This window comes from Pieris napi, chromosome 16 (assembly GCF_905475465.1).
Source record: "Pieris napi chromosome 16, ilPieNapi1.2, whole genome shotgun sequence".
Lineage (NCBI taxonomy): Eukaryota > Metazoa > Arthropoda > Insecta > Lepidoptera > Pieridae > Pieris > Pieris napi.
The window spans coordinates 4340084-4360043 of NC_062249.1; the positions used below are offsets into that span (position 1 = coordinate 4340084).

General features: G+C 31.6%; 1 protein-coding gene across 2 annotated transcripts in view; it reads left to right on the forward strand.

The window, feature by feature from the left end:
* Window positions 1-13670, forward strand: part of LOC125057346 (protein boule-like) — a 29692-nt gene extending 16022 nt beyond the window's left edge. Inside the window, exons 2-4 of one of the 2 annotated variants that reach the window (XM_047660998.1) lie at window positions 5323-5385; window positions 7430-7583; window positions 8341-13670. In XM_047660998.1, coding sequence (XP_047516954.1) covers window positions 5323-5385; window positions 7430-7583; window positions 8341-8510 — 387 coding nt within the window. In that variant the 3' untranslated portion in view covers window positions 8511-13670. The remainder of the gene's footprint in view (window positions 1-5322; window positions 5386-7429; window positions 7584-8340) is intronic. The other variant, XM_047660999.1, reaches the window with a different exon arrangement.
* The last annotated feature ends 6290 nt before the right edge of the window (window positions 13671-19960 follow it).

The window sequence follows — 19960 nt, forward strand, 5'->3', positions numbered from 1 at the left end:
AAAAAGTTTGCATCAAAAATTTTATTTACTGCTAGTTCTCCTTATTATATACATATTTGTAAACCTGCAACAATTACTTCATGCGCCTCATAACATGTTTAAACAATTGATTATTGTAATTAAATAATGAACAAAAAATAAGAGAACCAAACGAAACCTCTGTCAGGCACGGTGAAAAAGGAACACATGTGTGTTTGACAGCTCATTGGTCTTGTGGTTAGTACCCCTGACTGCGAATCTATGGGTCCCGGGTTCGATCCCCGGCTGAGACAAACATCGATGTGATGAGCATTTGGTGTTGTGCTTAGGTCTTAGGTGTTTAAATATGTATTTATATGTCTATCTATCTATAATATGTATGTATATCCGTTGCCTAGTACCCATAACACAAGCTTCACCAGCTTTGCATGGGACTAGGTCAATCGGTGTAAATTGTCCAATCATATAAAAAAAAAAATACGCAAACACGTATTATGAAGATTAATCAAGACAGAAAGTAATTAATGTATAGCCGTATATATACTGATATCATCATTATCATCATCAATGGCTACACAGCCCCTTATTAGCCTCCTCAAGTATACTTCGCCATCGCAATCTATCCAGTGCTTCCCACGTCCAAATTGGAACACCTATTGTTTCGATGTCCTTGACAACTCCATCTCACCAACGCAGCCTCGGTCTACCGGGTTTTCTCTTACCAGCGGGTTCAGTTCAGTTAGGACCTTGTGGTTCTGTCATCCGCCAATCGGTACACATGAGCCCACTTGAGCCTTGCACTTTCTGATTTGGACGATGTTGATGACGTCAAGGATGTTATAAAGATCTTCATTATAGCGAATACGCCAAACACGGTCGTCGCAAACAGGACCAAATATTCTTCGAAGAATCTTCCGCTCGAAAATTTGGAGAGAAATCTCCTAAAGTTAACAGCTAACATTCCACGTGCATAGAAGAAAAACATTGTCATTGTCCTTGCCAGTTCATTTAGATGAGATCGGTCCGGTTTTACGTACTTAAGGTTTATATATATACCGATATACTCTCTATAAATAAGCAAAATCTCTTAAACTTTTAAAGCGTGGAAGCCTTTTCTGTACGGCTGAAGGAATTTATCGAGATATTAAATATTAGCCCTAATAGCAAAGTTCACAGTGATATAGTAAACTCAAACTCAAACTCAAAATATCTTTATTCAAGTGGGTAACCGAGTACACTTTTGAATTGTCAAGTTAAATTAATTGTAAATTTACATTTACTATCAGTTCGCAAGTCAAGGGCGTAGAGCGGGTAAGAAGAACTGGCAAGAAACTTTCCGCCACTCTTTTTAATCGCCAAGTATTGTCATACAAATTGTTTGAACTGGAGCAAATCAATCCCAAGGATTAGGATCATTTAAGTATTCCTCAAATTTATAAAACGCTTTATTGATTAATTGCTGTTTAACGAGGGCTTTGAATTTATTTAGTGATATTTCTCTAATTTCGCTTGGGAGTTTGTTGTAAAAACGAATACAATTTCCATATAAGGAGTGGTTTATCTTTTGGAGCCTGGTTGGTCGTACACTCAAATTAGTTCTATTTCGCGTATTATACTGGTGAAAGTCATTTGTTTTAAAATCGTTTATATTTTTTTGGACGTACAACAAGGCTTCAAGAATATATTGACCAGATAGTGTAGAGTCTGCAGGTGGTCTCAGACCACTTTTTGTTTTGATTGAAATCTTAAATTTATTCAGTTATAAATTGTAATAGTAGGTATTTATCTCTGTTTTAGCATGGAAATTATTCCCAGGTTGAAATTTGCGTTATTCAGAGACGTGAACTATTTTTATTTCCAAAGCCAGACGTCGCACTAATTAATGTTCGTAAATCACTCGTTGCGACTACAATGGAAATGTTAAAGGTCTACAGAGCGGCTGTCATTTTGAGAAAGATTTAAAAATTGAACTCATCATTGTATTACTTTGAGGGCCATTTTGAAAAACCAATTTTTAACTCAATGCCGTAATTAAGAGTTAACGGTTAGTCCAAAACAAAATTGGTTAAAAGCTAAATGTGATCTTTCAGTGGGCTATTATTCCTACTATATATTCAATTGCGTAAATGCCTTACCGAACGATGTAATTCCAATAATCATCTCTCTATTAAACGATAACAAAATGTAAAAGAAGAAGAAATAAAATCACACTTCTTCTGCTTACCACACAATAAATTATTTGAGACTTCATAACAATATTCTTTTCTTTTGCTATATTTTTTTCAGCGTGAATTAAGTTGTGTATCACAATAGTGTCACTTTTCTCACAATAAGCGTCTTATTTCACACCTATTATTTTCTTCTATTTATTTTATAACAAAAGTCTCTGCAAATCATTTATTTCAAACTAGCTGGTGCCTGCGACTTCGTCTGCGCAGGATTAGTAATTCGAGTAGCTTATATTAGCGTGGCGTAGAAAAAATCTACTAATTGACTATTTAATATAAACATTTCCATCACACACTACATATGTGTAACCAGCGGTTTTGGCAGCGCACGCCAGCTCGCAGATGGTAGATCTTTTCCTACTTATTTGATATTTCGGACAATTCCCACAATATCTTTATAAATTGTAGCCTATGTGTTATTCTGATGTACAAGCTATATTATTGTAAAGTTGCATTAAAATCCATTCCAGTAGTTTTACGTGAAAGAGTAACAAACACCCATCCATACTTACAAACTTTCGCGTTTATACGTAATATTATAAGGATGATCTTATGATTTGGGGTCTACTAGCTATGCCTTGTGGTCTATTACGAATTAACGCTGGTGTTGATTCGGTTGTAGAATTATGTAATAATTATATCCCTTGATAAAAAGACTTCAAAATTGTAATAGTAAGATTTTTTTGATTCGAAGTAGTTCCTGAGGTTAGCGCGTGCAGCCAAATAAACTAGTCTGTGTTATGATTTTAAGTTTTAATATTATTTAAGATTATGTAATATTTTCTATGGAAGCGGCTTTTTACATTATTTCTAAAACTATATGATTCTTACCGAAATGTGAACGTAGAAATCCAGAAGACATTATAAACTTCTTTTCTTCTGGGTACATTGTAACAACGTACAAAAAATTACAAACGATACATATTATACAAATTTACTAACATATTTAAAAAAAAGGTTTGAACTATATCTAAAGGAATCACTTAGCTTCTTTCTGTATGTGATTTTTTAAATCACTTAATGAAACATCACAAATTTATACTAAATAATTTTCGTAAAAATTGTTGAATTCACAACAATGGCGACTGTTGTGAATATCGGTATTTATGAAAACGAATAATGGGATTCAAATAAATTATCAAACTTCTTTGCTTTTCCTTCTTTCTTTCAATACAAGCTACGATGGATACAAGAGTTAAAAAGTTAGGTGATTGTCAGCAAAGTGTGTCAGTGAGGCAGCCAAGTCTCATTGAGTTCGGACGAGAAAGACTCTTCAACTTTTGGCAAATTTGTTCGAATTGAAGAACCTTTAAGGTGAAAATTTCATAAAATAACATTATTTGTTTGTTAAATAAACGTAAAAAAAGTGTATGGTATACCAAGAGTTTGCTACTTGAGTAAAACATTGCACGATATTAAGTAAATAAAGTTAAATATAAGTAGTAGTGGTGACGCAAAGTAAGAAATAATTGCCCTTAAATGAATCTTATTAAATTAATATCAACGCAGATTTAGGTACATAACTAGACGCTTTGAATGCTTTTGAATCATCATGGCCAGCGAGCTGCCAGATCACTATTTGAAATTATGTTTAAAGCCAATTAAAAGATTAACTAAATCTTATGTAAATACTTTAATAAGTTTGAGTTTATATTCGTTAAAGAAATTTTATTTAAATTGTTCAGTACTCGCGTAAACCAAGATATCAAATAATTTCCTTTTATGTAAATTGTAATCCTTATTAAACATTCACACAATCCAACGTTTCGTAGGCGGAAATTTAAAACATTCGCGTCAAAATGGCGCTGGCTAAAATCTTGTTATATAGACACACTGTGACCCTCGAGTCGAGAGCTCGCTTTTTGCACTTGAATTTTTATTCGTTTAACTGTAGTAGCTATTGTTTTATGTTTAAGGTTTTCATTACACTTTAATTAATGCAAATATTGTATTAACTTAATGGTGAGTCCTTGTTAATTAACGCTAATACTACTGGAGACCTAAACGGTAATACAATTACGATCGTTTATTGATTTTAATAGCTTAACGTACTAAATTAAGTATACAATACAATGATTTATGGCTCCTAGACAAGAGCCTTAAATGAAAAAGTCCCGAGTCTCTACTAATTAATTAACTAATTATAAAGGTTATCTTCTTTTATTTCACCATCAAACATATAATTATTATTAATAAAATAATAAAAAATGTGTGTGTACTTATGTACACGCGTTAGAAGTTATGCTTCTTTGGCGTAACAAGATGAAAATGTTAAAAAAAAATCTTATTCTACGTTTGTAGATAAACAGACACTAACAATAGAAAAAACTAAAATGTTGACTATAGCTAACTTCAGGGTGTCGGTTTCTTTGTGACGGTGTGGGCACGCATCTGAAACATTTACTCTCATAATTTTTCCTTAACTCGCCAAAAGAAGAATAACTTCAAAAATATGTAGACAATAAGCATATAAAAGACCCAAAATCCAGAAAACAATTATGATTACGACCAGTGGATAATCTTAATAACTGAAATTTTGAATTGAAATGTCTATTGTAGTATCAATAACGTATAGCAGAGGTTTAATAAAGCGTTGAAATGGCACACAAAGAAGATAAATAGAATCAATATACCCCTGCAACCTCCCTGAGCCCTTCCGTTGAGAGCACATCCAATTATACCGTTGTATTGTGCTGCTACTGATTTACTCTTTATATTTCATATTTGCGACTTTATAGAGATTTTAGCGAGAATAGCTAACCATTGTTATTTTACATATATGATTTTGTTCACTTATCCTTAAGAATGTCATTAATCATATTATTATTTAATGTTATCGCTTTTATTAATATAATTACATTATACGTATAATTTTTGCTAACAATTTTCTTAACCTACAAAGTAATCAGGACCTAATATATTTACTAAGTTTCTTATATAATATATTAAATATGTGTAAATAAAAATAAATCTCTCCTTTGTACTTTAAAAATGCTCGTTTAAAAAGTTTAGACCTCTACATGTTTAGACCTCTGCGCCTCTGCGAAACAAATCGCCAGAAATCTTTCTATAGATATTCTAGATTTTAGTATTTTAACTTTACAACTTGTTACAGAGTGGTGGTGTCATGTTTTCTCCCCTTGGACGGCTTAGAGTAGCTCAGGCTGTAAGAAAACAGGTAAACTACTTATTCATTTTTATCATTTGAATAATATCACTTTATTTTTAAAAAACGTGTGTGTACACACGTTAGAAGTTATACTTCTTTCGTAACAAGATAAAAATCTTTTCAAATTTTTTATCTTTCGCCTTATTCCAGCTTTGACGAAAAAACGACATTAACAATAGAAAAAATTTACTCTCATAATTTTTCTCATGCGTCAAAAGAAGTATAACTTCAAAAAACTAAAATGTTGACCATAGCTGACTTCAGGGTGTCGGTTTTTAGTGACGGTGTGCGCGAGCATCGTAAAAATTTACTCTCATCATTTTTCCCTAACGCGCCAAAAGAAGTATAACTTCAAAAATTCTAGGCTTTTACAGAAATCAGGTTATTTTCTATTTAAGAGAATAACGAAACCTTTAAAAATATTATTAGTTCTTTCACCACGCCATAATTGAAAATGTTTCTAGTAAATCTTACTAAGTATAAACGTTTGTAGAGTTTGTAAAGTGCTTATTAAATGTGGTTACTTGTAAAAATGTTTTTATGTTATGCATTACATAATAAATATATACATAATCGATTATGTCATGGCTTGTACGTAGAATGGACTTCATAAGGTACCAAACCATTTCATTAAAAAATACCAAAAACTATGAAATTTGTTATTAATAAACGGACTAGTTATAAGATTTGATTGGATCTTTTTCATTTTTCTCTAAATAAATAAAAAATGTATACAATAAAATCTAAACAGTAAAATTATATACAATGTGTTGGTCCCTTTTAAGTTCAATAAAGCTTTTCATAAATTCGATGATTATTTAAATGACTCAAAACTTGAAGATTAAAAAGAGTGGCGAAGAGTTTCTTGTCAGTTCTTCTTGCGCGCCTTACGCCCTTGACAACTGGTAGTAAATGTAAATTTAGAATCAATTTAACATCTTTTCTGTTGACTTTCATGTACTTGGTTATATGAATAAAAATTAAAAATGACAACTTACTTGTGTCTTACAAATTTCGAATCTTCTCTATTTCTTATAATATTTCTCAAAGTTATCATACGTAATTTCTTCGCCACAACCGTCTCGCCTTAAATATTGGCCAAATACGGACGTCAAAGCCAAAATCCCAAAGAACTAAAATAGCTCACCCGATGTGCTTAATCGAACCTGCTCCAATATTTGTGTTCCATCAATCTCGACATTTTGGACACTTTCCAACACGAGACAAAACTATTTACATATGCCTTACAGTTGCATCTTGTTTTCAGTTAAAATTGCATTGTAGATGTCCCAGAATTGTTTAGAACATAGGTTAAATACTTTAGATGGTATTATATATGTATAATACTTCAGATTGATCTTAAATAAGTTTTATTAATAAATCAAAGACTTCAATGAATAGATGAGAAGTCAAGTAATATCTGTAGAACCATTCTTTATTTGTGAGTTTTGAATTTATACTTCTTTAGGCGCGTTATGAACAATTGATGAGAGTGAAATTTTACGATGCGCGCGCACCGTGACACAAAATTAACAGAATGAAGTTGCCCACGGAAGATGCTATGGCATTGGACATAATTTAAAAACAACATTCGAATAATAATAGAATTTATGTTACACATAATGTAAGAGTATAATAATAAATGTTTATTTATTTAATTTTTCAAATGTAAACTGAACTTTATTGACTATAATGACTCCTTTTCCAGTATTTGATTATTTAATTGTAATTAATTATTTGTATGCAATCAAAAACTATTTTTAATAATGCCAAAGAAGTATAACTTCTTACGCGCGTACATAAGTATAGCAATCTCAGAATCTGAAAATTTATGAATATTTTTTTTCACAAATTTTATACACGCAAATATATGCGACGCATTAAAATTAACCAACACGTTTTTGTAAGTAACTAGCTAAGTGTTACAAAATCTTTTTCTCTCTCTCACTGCGTCGGTAACTTATTTCTGAGTAGCTAGTTGGATCTGGCGCTAATGAATTCTACATTAATCATGCTCAAAATCAAACACTGAATCGTTTACAATGTTTTTCAGATAACTCAACTACCACTGATCAGCTCCGAGGCAACACCGCTACAGGCACCACTGCACTGCTACCAGTTGATCTGCCCACCCCTGGCGACGTTGCCTACGTGTGGGCCTTGTGATCTTCCCCCACCATATGCAGTATATCCTTTGCCCTATGAAAGTAAGCATATGTTTCATCTATCTTATTTATATTTAAAATAATTATCATTTAAAGAAGCAATTTGCAAACACATACATAGTTCTATGAGTCAGTAAATATGGATGTATCACAATATTCTTAACCTACATAGTAATAATAATAATTAAAAATAGATAAATAGAATATTAAAACAAATTAAAAAGCTTGGTCCCTGTGGCAGCGTGGCACCTTTAATGGGACCATTATCTCGCTGTTTTGCGATACTTATTCGTTGAGCGAGGAAAGCACCAGCTCTGAGGTCACCGTTTCTATCTATCAGGCGCCAACTTAAATATTTAATTAACAACTGTGCACTTGAACCCCACGGACCAAGAGTCTTTACTCCAAAGGGAACAAAATCAAAGTTGGAGGAAAGACTAGACTAGACTAGACTTGTATTTATCACTTCTATAATTTTTTTTAATGTTACACCCGAATGTTTACAGACCTTTAAAAATTATTCTTCATAGACTAGACTCGACTAGACTTGTATTTATCACTTCTATAATTTTTTTAAATGTTACACCCAAATGTTTACAGACCTTTAAAAATTATTCTTCATAGACTAGACTCGACTAGACTTGTATTTATCACTTCTATAATTTTTTTAAATGTTACACCCGAATGTTTACAGACCTTTAAAATTATTCTTCATTTCGTTAAAATATCATAGTGTACATGATATCTAGAAGTATATAAGCTCTAATTAATCCGTACATTACGTTTGTATTTATATTAGGGCACAAAACCTTTCCAGCGGCACCAGCCATCTATGGTCCACCAGCTCAATTTGCGCTACTCCCGGCTCCTGCGCAGTACAGTGCGTGTTGCGAACCAGCGTGTTGTGCGCCTCTCGACAAACAGCCCCGCATACCGCCGCCACCACTACACCCGGCATTCATTTACTAACTTCCCTCGATTCATGTATAGCATTAAGTTCTTTCTATTATTGAAATCGCGTGTCTCTAAAGCTTTTACGACTAAATTATTCTGCAGATTATTCCTCAAAGATATTTTAGGTTTGTATATTATAAGTTATAATTTTAATAATCTTAAATTTGTGTATTCTGCATATACTGTATTAAATTCATCTAGAATCCTTGATATTTATCCTATTTCAGGGGAAACGTAGGTAATTCACGTATCTTTTACAGTCATTCCTTCGAGTCTTCCAAAGTTTATATGCTCAAATATTGTTTGTTCGCTACATTACGGTTTTGGTTTTAATTTGTATGCAGAGGCGTGAAAAGCTGCGTCATAGCTTTCGGACTCACCAGAAAATTCGGTAGACAATTTGCATTTTACGTATAATACTGTTTTACTAATAGAAGATCTACTTCTCTAATACAAAGCCTTGGTTACAAAAGGTTATATGTGAAGGTATTCACAATTAACCCTGAAGTGTGTCATTTCTAAATTAGCAGTGTACTTTAAAACAAGCAATTAATAAAGAATTGATGCTCTTTTAAAAATTATAAAGATTAAATCAACTAATTAAAGGAAAAACAGATCTTAAAAGATAACCTTAACGTTGTTGTCTTAACGATGGCCAGAAATTTAAACAAGCTCCAACATTTGATTTACCGTTAACTGTGACGTAGTTTTATAAATGTATGATCTTATTTTTCAAATATATTTTATTTAATTTGGTAAGGGTAAGATGCAAAGAAAGGGATGTGATTCACGAAGTGTTCAAGAGATAAAATTACTATTGTGTTTTTGACAATTTTGTCTTTATTGGAGTGTAATGAAATGTGCATCACATTTCAAAATTGTTGTTAAGGTATTTATGTACAAATTGCTTGACCGCAGAACCGAAATTGAACTAAAACTGTAATTGGATTGACATCAAAATCGCAAACACTGTTTCAATTAATTCATTATCAATTCATACAATCCAATTGCAATTTGTGTTTGAATTGAGTCAGATAAATATTATTGTGTAGTATTCGGACACTTTAGTATTATGTAATTTAAAATGTTTATGTGATGTTCATGATTAAAACGTAATGACACTATATATTTATTCGCTGTTATATAAAACTATATATATCATTTGAAAAGACATTACTAAACTAATAAATGTACCAATCTAAAAATGAAGATTTGCATAGTTAAAGCACAAATAATAGCAGTTTTAGATTTTTTCCTAACGTTGTTGATAGCTTGTTATCCTTTTAAAGGAATTTTAGTTAATCCATAGAAATACATTTATTTGTTGTCCTAAGATAGTACAGAGAACCTATTTTTAATAATTTAGTTATATTAAAATGATTATCTGGGGTCCAAAGTGTGATAACATCAAATGAATTCAGATTAAATTCACACACGATTTCCACAAATAGATTTCTTGAAAATATTTTCGCGTTTCATATTTAGATAACTATGTTATTGCAAAGGCGTGTTAATCCTTAAAATTAAACAACTGTCAAAGGAATCTGACGTTTATACACATAATACAAAGATTAAATTATTGATTTATCTAAAGTTAATTACCTCAAATATTAAAAATAAAATACATTTATTCTTGTCAAATTCGATTCCTAATAACAACGATTCTAATTTATCTCAATCATCGAAGTAGCACCCTATGAATATTATTTTACGCTAGTATTGTTATGTAAAAGGGCACCAAATATTTATCTTTTATTCAAATTGATATCAGTTTTTTAGTTAATGAAACTATCTTCTACTTGAATGGATGCTAAGCTTCAATAAGTGTAGTGTAACTAAAACGCTGTCAATTTACTATTTTGGACTTGTACTACTATAATATTTAGCATTTAAGAATAGCACTAATTACTTTATGATTTTTCAAAGAAATGCACTGGTTTATTTTGACAAATTATTTAACTATTCTCGCCATGTACGATTTAATTTATATCTTCAGCGTTATATACTCTAAAATATACTCTATCGCTTGGAATTTGCTTTAAATATAAGCCTCCTATGTGTTCGTCAGCCATTGTTCCCTGTTTAGTAGCGTCGGTAGTTGTCCTTCTGACGGCATATATTTAAAGCATTAATCTATTTAAACTATGTGGCCTAGATATTTACTGCCTGACATATCGGATAAACTAGAAAGTACTACGCTATAGTATTTTATTTGTTGTCTGTATATAATCTGTCGCTAGATATCTATATTTATATATTCGACGAAGTAATTTAGACAATATTAATGTAACCGAATCTAGATATCTTATTGTAAGTCACTTCATTACTATTATATTAAGCGCTTAGATTAATGTGATGTCTATCGTGGTTGTCAAATTTAAACTTTTTAAACTATTTCTACAATAGCATGAGCCTCTTGTTGTCGGTGTGAATTTAAATATATTTCGTAAATGTCTATTACCGTGTTGCTTGATGTCGTATTTCAACATTTACAGATCTTCTATCATAACTTTTTGACTCTTAAAATTGTACAATTATTCAGCTTTATCATACTTTGTTGCTTTCACTTTAAGATTGTTAACGTTGTTATAATATAGATCTCATAGGTACGTGTTATCATCAATTTTTAAATTAAAATCGCCGTCCTGTGACGAACATCTACTTGGTCTGAGGCCCTTCGAGTCTTAAAGGTGACGTTTTTGGTGAGGATTTATCTTACCTTAATAAAATAAACAAATTAATCTTAAAAATATGGTTCTTACTTAATGAACAGGTAGAAATAAATGTTCACCAAAAACTGTTTTGTCTTAAGGCCCTGTTGTAGGTACTTTACACCGATTCCAGTACATGGAATCGTAAATCCGTCGATATTGAAGCGTAGATAATACAGGGACAAAGACAATACAATGACAATGTGGTTGAAGTTGTGTTAAAGAGTACGGAAAGAGGATTGTTCGTTACATGTTCAATTGTTTTGTTACTTTAGATGTCAACACATTTCTTATTCATTGCAGTAACATTTATCCGTATTTTTATAATTGCTGCATATGATAGAAGTTAAAGATGTGTGTGAAAGTATTTGTGAAATTGTTTCTAACCTGCAACACAACGTTGTCAAATACCTCTTTACATTCAATCACTTTGTCTACTTGTGTTCTGTGAATAACAGATTTATCATACATTTACAAGCATTCACTTGTTGGTTTAATTCTGAACTTTAAACAGCAACTCACTAAAATAGCAACAAATTGCCCAAACAATTTACAGCTTATTTGTAATTTTGCATTTACAAATTTTCCGTGCAGTACTATCACGAGTAGCAAGTGATTTGTTTACATGAACCAGATTTGAATGTAAATGAGGTTATATTTAGAAGGCTTTATATTTGTTAAAGTTTGTCCCCTACATCAGTAAGAGTTTTTATATACCTTTACAAATTTGTAGACAGATGTTTGGTTATGATCGTTTTACCCTGTTAGACGCTATATCGCTAATTACTTTTCCGTGGGGCGCGAACCTTTATAGTAAGTTATATATCTCCGGTTTACTATGGAATTGAACGAAATGAATAAATACTTACTATAGGGGTAGTCCTATCGATCTGTTCGTAGTGACATGTCATAGCTGTATTGTAACTGTTGACTACTTATAAGAAGTCTATTTTAAATGCTACGCGTCGGTAACTGATATACGACCATTTAGTCTGATGTTTTAAAATGATAATAAATTCAAGTAAAATTTATGTGTGAATCTATTTATCTGTATTTGTAGATCTATATACGTAATATTCATAAAAATCTAAATGTTAGATGCTGGTGAAAATTCCACAAAATATTCTAAGATTATATTATTAGATTTAATTAGAGTAAATGCTATGAAAAATGAAATATTAGCAATGCATACAGTGATCATAATCTGTCATTACGCACATAATAATTATTATACGAATTATGATAAGAGAAATATTTTCTAAAACATCATCATCGAATGTATGTAGGATTGTTGATAGTTATATATAATTGTCTAGCTATTATATGTGATATTGTTATTGGATTAATAGATATTTAAAAGGCTAATATTAATTCTATATTCTCCTTGTTGACTTTTGTGTATTAGAATTTAAGACATTCTATCATAAGAGGTCAAGACAAGTGGGATTGATACTGGTGTGTGAATTATTCGTTTTTTCAAAATCACTGGCTTTTCTCAGTAAAATACATTTACAAATGGAATTAAAAATATAATTAACATCTAAGCTCACATCTATGCACAATACGTCATGATTTACGGTAAAAAAATACATATACCAGATTAATTGAATTTTGAGTGCATTAATAATCATATAATTGAAGCGAAGTTGGATTATTTTGAAAGATTGAATATATATAATTGTGTGTATAGGCCGTATGAAATTGATTAAGCATCAAAAGACATTTATAGAATTAATGTAGATACATCGATTTGCTCAAAACTTTTGTTGTACCCTCCTATTACTTTTTACCGACATAATATATTTATATATACATCTAGCCCAGTACTCATTGGATACCAAACTCTAGATAAAGATGTATTATTTTTTTTTTCCCAATGTTTTGATAATAACATACGTACTGATAATAAACGAAGATCGAACGCAAGCCTAGGATCGGATCACGTGCTCGTGTCAGGGTTGCTGTTGACCAATCAGAAGCAAGCGAAACGCACTATCGTTTTGTGTTTCGTTCACCTGCCTGGTCTGTAAAAATTAAGCTAACTCAGCCGACATTTCTTTGGCCGTTCGTAAAATTATTATTTAGTTTAATAATATTACATTGAGCATTGGCAAGCAGCTTTAGTTTGACGTGTGATATATATTTATTGACAATAAATATTCAAAGGATTATTATCATTAAATTGTGTCGGTAAATATCCGTCAATACTTGTGGACATGCTTGTTTAGGTGAAAATCACTTAATCTGGCTACCTCCAAGTAGAACCTTTAAGATGATACCGTAAAAATTATTTTGACAAAACTGCATGTTCGCGTTCTTTCCATGTATCGCAATAAACAATGAAGTTCATATCAGAATCGCATCGATATACTATAATATAGGTATAAGTACAATAAATGAAGCAATAACAAATAATGTACTGTAATGTAGGTAAGTCACGTATAATAAAATAATTATAATTTAATGACTTTTTATTGAATACCTAAATAACCTTTAACAAACATCCTATTTGATGTTTACATCCTATCCTATTTTATCCTACACAAAGGGCACCAATAAATTTAAAAAAAAGGTTCATTGGTATGAGATTTTATAAAATTGTTAAGATATAAAAAACCAGTGGCGCTACAATATTTTATCCCTCGGCCTCAGATTTATGTATCAGTTTCGTGATCCTTTTAATTTCTAATAAGCAAGTAGGATATCTGCTTTTTGTGCCTGACACATGTCGTAGACTTGGATCTGGGCAAGCTTTCCTCATGTTTTCTTTGAATGAATGTTAAATGTATACAAGGCTACATACATTTCTTAGACACTGCAATATAATCCTTACAAAACTAAATATAGCGAGTTAAAATATCATGAATAATGATTTAATATTATACTATATACTCTACAAAATATTATCAAATAATAATATAAATTGTTGGTATAGGTAGGTGCCTCAGGTGTTGTAACGTGTCGCTAGAGGGCCGTATATAGTATTAGGAGATAAGGATCACACAATCTTACGATTAAAATTTTCTGAACTCCTTTTTCTTAAAAAAAAATGCAAAAATCAACGACTACAAAATCAATTGCAATTGAATGAATATGTTTGTTTTGTAAATATATACAGTATAATTTCACTAAGTAGCGGATTTCGCGTGATCAACATTAATTTCTATTTAATTATGTTATATAGATATGATGCGTTGTATCAAACGTTGCTACTTTACGCAGTTTATACTATTCATTAATTCTATTTGTTGGATATAGCTTAAAAAATAAATAAATAATGAATCGTTGATGACAATTAGTACTGAAAACAATGTGAGTAAGGAAGAATCTACTTCCAAGAAGTAAATAACCATAAGTGGTCGTTTAAAGTCTATTAGAGACCAATACGATAGGGCGCGGGTTCTGCGCGAGCCGCGAGGGTGCTTGAACCCAACTTATCAGTGCCCTATTGCCTACGCCTTGGAAACTCTCCAGACCACATGCGACTGGAAAAATTTAGATGCGGTATTTTAAATAGCTCTCATGGATAAAAAAAATAATAGGAAAATCACAAGAGCTGAGAAAACCTTATAAGCATAAGGTTGTGTTACGAACGGTTGGTAAACCCATTATGTTCTCTCGTCATGGTTATTTTATGCAGTAACGTATACAGCTTCATTATTATATTTTAAAAACAGATGTCATACAAATATAGAACAGTATCAGCCTAGATTCTAAACCTATGTCTCGCAACCTATGTCGGAACAGCGCGACTCATATTTTCAATTTAAGGTTGGCAAAAACAACGTAAGGTTGGCATGTCTTAAATACATAAATCGACGGCGTATGTAACATACAACTGGCATGGGAGACTGGGAGAAAGAATGTATCAAATAGCAGCCTAACAACTTCCAGCCTCCTAAAGGCAAATCTCTGTACACGTTTACTTTAAATAACAAACTTGTTCTTTTATTTAGAGAATGTATGCTAGAAAAGAAAGGATGCGTAGCTTAATCGACGCTCCGGTGATAAAGTAGCCGGAGATGGTAGGCTTATTAGGAACAGCCCTTTTTAATAACGAATAAAGACTAAATTAGCTTCTGTTATTGCTGTTTTCTAAATCTAAATAAAAATTCAGTCTTATTCATATTTTTAACATACAATTAAAAATCACAGTTTTGGGCAAATATTTATTTTCTGTTTAAATGTTTCCTTTGCCGCATCTAGAATTCCCTTTTCCATGTATCATGATAGCTGTTCAACCCAGTCTTAAAATTATTAGAGCGAAGTAGCGATGTAAATTGTCAAAAATAATATTTTAATTTAGGAAACTGACCATTTGTTTACTACCATCGACCTATTTGAGTGAATCCATATATATACTCGATGTATTTACAATATTGTGGATACTGTAAAAAATTGTATTGAAATAGCTGCAAGCCATTTCATAAGATTTTAAAGTAGTAAATATTTTATTAAATTTTGGGTCACTTAAGGACAACCGTATTGTTTCGTACCTTTCATGATTATTTTTATGTTGCCTTTCTTGATAAAAGTGGTCAATATAAAATAAAAAATTTAACTAAAAAATTAATAATAGTTTAAAAAAACTAAAAAACACGTTTTTAAAGCACATCAAACTAAAAAGTGAAAAATAATTCCTAATTTAGGCTGAAAATGGTAATGAACAAAAAATACTGGTATTATTGTGAAAAAGCGTGGGGCGCTCTGTTCGTCTATCAGGCAACCCTTTGATGTGCTTTAAAAGCGTGTTTTTTAACTATTATTTATTTTTTAGTTAATTTTTTTTTTCGGATTATTGCATTGTCATCGATCTTTGACAGGTGCGCAAAATTTGAATAAAATCTGTCCGTTTAAAGTGGGTCACATATAACATACATACATATATACAGGTGAAGCTAATATAAAGCGTGTAAAAATAGTACTAGTATTAAGGTTACATTAAAGTTATATTTAAAACTAGTACATGACGTCCGACGGAGTGAAGCCTCCTCCTAATCCTTCCACTTGCCTCTTATCTTTGCTAGTATTTTCCAATTTCCCCCTGCTTTAATCCATCTTCGTGGTTAATGGTGGGCGTCTCCTTTTTCATCCCACTGGGCCATTCCAAGTTAGGACCTTTTGACTCAAATACTCATTACAAACGCGGGCAGTGTGACCAACCTATTTCCATTTTAGCTTTTTGAGTGTGTTACTACGTCTGTTTGTAAGACTGTTTTTCATTTTGTCTTTAACTTTCAATTGAAAATTACAACGCTCCACAGCAGTTTAAGATATTCAAACCTTCTTTATTAGCACTTTATTAGGAATCCACGTTTTGCATCCATATAATAGACATGGAAGTATGGCTGTTATTTTTATACTCAACTTAATATCGGATTTTAGAACTTCTTTTAATTCACAAAAATGTTCCATGCTAGGTATATTTGTCTGGTTTATTTATCCACATGTCGGTAATGATTAAACGATATTTGATTCCCTTGGTTTAGTTTGGGACATATTCAAGAGACGTGGCATTCACTAACAAAATGGTATAAATAAAAATAAAAATGCATCTAACATAATTCGAGTGAAACTAAGCAGTGACTATCAAAAAATGTGACGGTCGGCCGAGTGCAAATATTTTGGATGATACTTATACCTCATCAAATTAATTAAACTAAAATTATGTATTTCGAACTCATTTCGTTAAGCATATTTTGTAGCTGTGCAGCACTGTTTGATACAATAACTACATCGTCGGCGAATCTCAAGTTGCTTAGGTACTGACCGTTTATTTCTAACTTTTGCATGGGAGAACTATTGAAGGTTTTGCATAATGTTCTGTAGAACCGTACAAATATCCTAGGCGACAAAGGATCGCCTAGTCTTACGCCTCTGTATATTTCTATTTCTAGGCCTATTTTGTCTAACTTCGGGCGGCTTTCGCTTTGATGGAATATGTTTTGTATGATTGATATTCTCACTAGGAACATTACATTTACCAAGAGCTCGTGAGATGCCTTTGTAAGATACCGTTTCGAAAGCTTTATCGTAATCAACAAAACCTTAGTATAGTTGAGGTGGCTGATAATAAATAGTATACTTTTATTACCATAAATATTTGTAGGTAGCTGTGGAATGCATGGCGTAAAATATTTTGCACAACAGTCTGAAACCTCAAGTTAAATAACATAAAAAGTAAAAACAGTAATACTCTTCAAAATAATTGTTTATAACAATTTCAAAATCCAGAAATATTGGGCACCTTTCCATTTTTATGGATATGTAGGTTAATGCTTTTTGTTTAGCAATTTTTTATGATCATCTATTTCAAAGTGATCTATACTGCACCATATTTTTTATATTTCTGATATTAGCTGTTACGTAACATATATAATCAATAAATTTAGCTAATTTCGTGATTATATCATTGAAAATTACATTACAATTTACAATTAATGCAATAATTTTAAATAAAATTTGAGAAAATTTAAATAAAATGGAAACACTATATAAAAACCTCCTCCAAAGCCGCAATCAGAGATTCTAGTTTTAAAAATAACGGTTATATATACAAGTGTCATATTGTTGTAACAGTTTGTTTAATCAACGATTAAAGGCATTTTTTTAATTATTCTATCTATAGTCGAGTCTTTAAGTCATAAATTGTTGTATTAAGTTTGACGCCTTTCTCTCGTTGACGCCTTTTTCTCGTTTTATAGAAATAACAATTATTTGATAAGATCATAATGCTTTTTATGGCTCACGTTTCGTTTCATTTACCCTTTCTATGTGCCATGTCTGACTAAAATAAATCCGTTTTTATGTTTTCATAATTTTACGAGATTTTCTGGTTACTATTTCAAAAAAAAATCCTTAAGAACCTATTTAAAACGGTTTTGTTTCTAACGCACAATAGACTATTAGAGAAGTTATTCGACAAAGTTTTGGCAAAAACCATTCACAACCACAAATCACTGAGTAACCAGCTTAAAAGTGAGGCTAGTGCACAACATCGAGATAAGCAAAAGGCACTATAAATATAAAATATGCGCCCGCATTGCCGCAGCGTCATGATATATTTTATTATAAATCTCTCCTAATTACTCCGTAACTAGAGCGGCGGTTAAAAAATATAGATAAAAATCATGCAGTGAATTGTTTTGAGAGTATTCCTAGTTTATTAGTTGTTTATTCCAATTTCAAACCACCCATTGATCTATTTTCAAATAACAGGTGAATCTTCAAACCATTTAATAAAAATAAACTAATTGGGTGGATAATTAACGCCTTTACGTCAGTATTACTTTAATCGCTACTTAAATACATTAGTATAGCTTTATGAGTTTACAAGTTTACAAAAATATTTGGATGTTTTAAAATAAAAACGAAATTTTCACTTCGATAGATACCTTACGAGGGCTTAGTATTGGCACAACTTGCGATGAAATCTAAGATGGCGAAACGCGATACCCGTTTTTACTTTCTGGAATAATATGGATGGAATCATTTTTATTATTTGCAGGCACTGTTAGCCTAGTGGTCAAGCATTCGATCTTTCACTCTCTGGTCTTGAATTCAAATCCCGCATGCTTAGATATTTTAGATTTCTCTTGTATGGTGAAGACTTACATCGTAAATCGAACGGTGATACTGTTTTTATGTGTATCCCATTTTATGCCTGACACACTCTCCTATAACTGGCATGCGCGTTCAATACAATAATGCTTTCAGGATGCTCTTGCTAATTGCTTCGGGGATGTTCGCCCAAGCCCGTACAAATGATTTCTGGGCTATTATTACAATTAAAACAAGATCTCTGTTGGTACGGGGCGGTCAGAACAGCTTCTTGAAGACTGTGGGAGACGTCCTGTCTTCGCCTATCATGAGGCATTTTGTGCGCACACTCCTCGATTTACGACTAGTTTATACATAGACTTTTTCATGAATTTTATGTTTAGATTTTTAATAATAATATACTAGTCTGTAAGGTTATACTAGCATAATAATGGATTATTTTGTCTGAACAAATAAATAATAATAATAAATATATACATACAGATGACACATGCTCTCGAATATTTAATATAATTCAATGTTAATTTCCATTTTAATTTTTTGGTAGTGATACCATTGATAAAATTATTTATCTACTTAGTACAAAATAATTGTACAAGTATAATAAATAATTACACCGAATGATAGTTCTCCAACTTTTATTTCTTAGAGGACGTTCTCAGCGAGCCCACAACACACCCTTTACGAAATATTATACGAAACCCTACTTTATTTTAACGTAGTAAAACGCAAACTCTATTGAAGCAAGACTATCTTTTACCGGATGCTCCAAAATAGAACCTAATACCAGAAATTAAAGTTGCTTTTTAAATGAAAGATGATATTTTTGATAATAGGTCTGGGCGAAGATATCTATGTTCAGTGTTTGATTTAGCCTTAAGATATGCGAGTGTTTGGACCAAGGTCACATAGGTTTTGGAAGGTTGTTGCTATTGGGACTTTAGAGACATGAAATTCCTGCTAATTTATTTATCAAATACTACTTCTATATTAAAGGGTCAGTGTAACACTTTTAGTTAGAAATAAAACATTGTGATTCATAATTTAAGTTGATATTGCACTGTGAAACAACTGTCACACCAAAGAATTAATTGTCAGCGAAACAATTTTTTTTCCACCTATTTTCCTATATAGATAACTACTAGAACTAAACTTACTAAAAATACTAAAAAGGGTAAAACCCCAAGTAGGGCT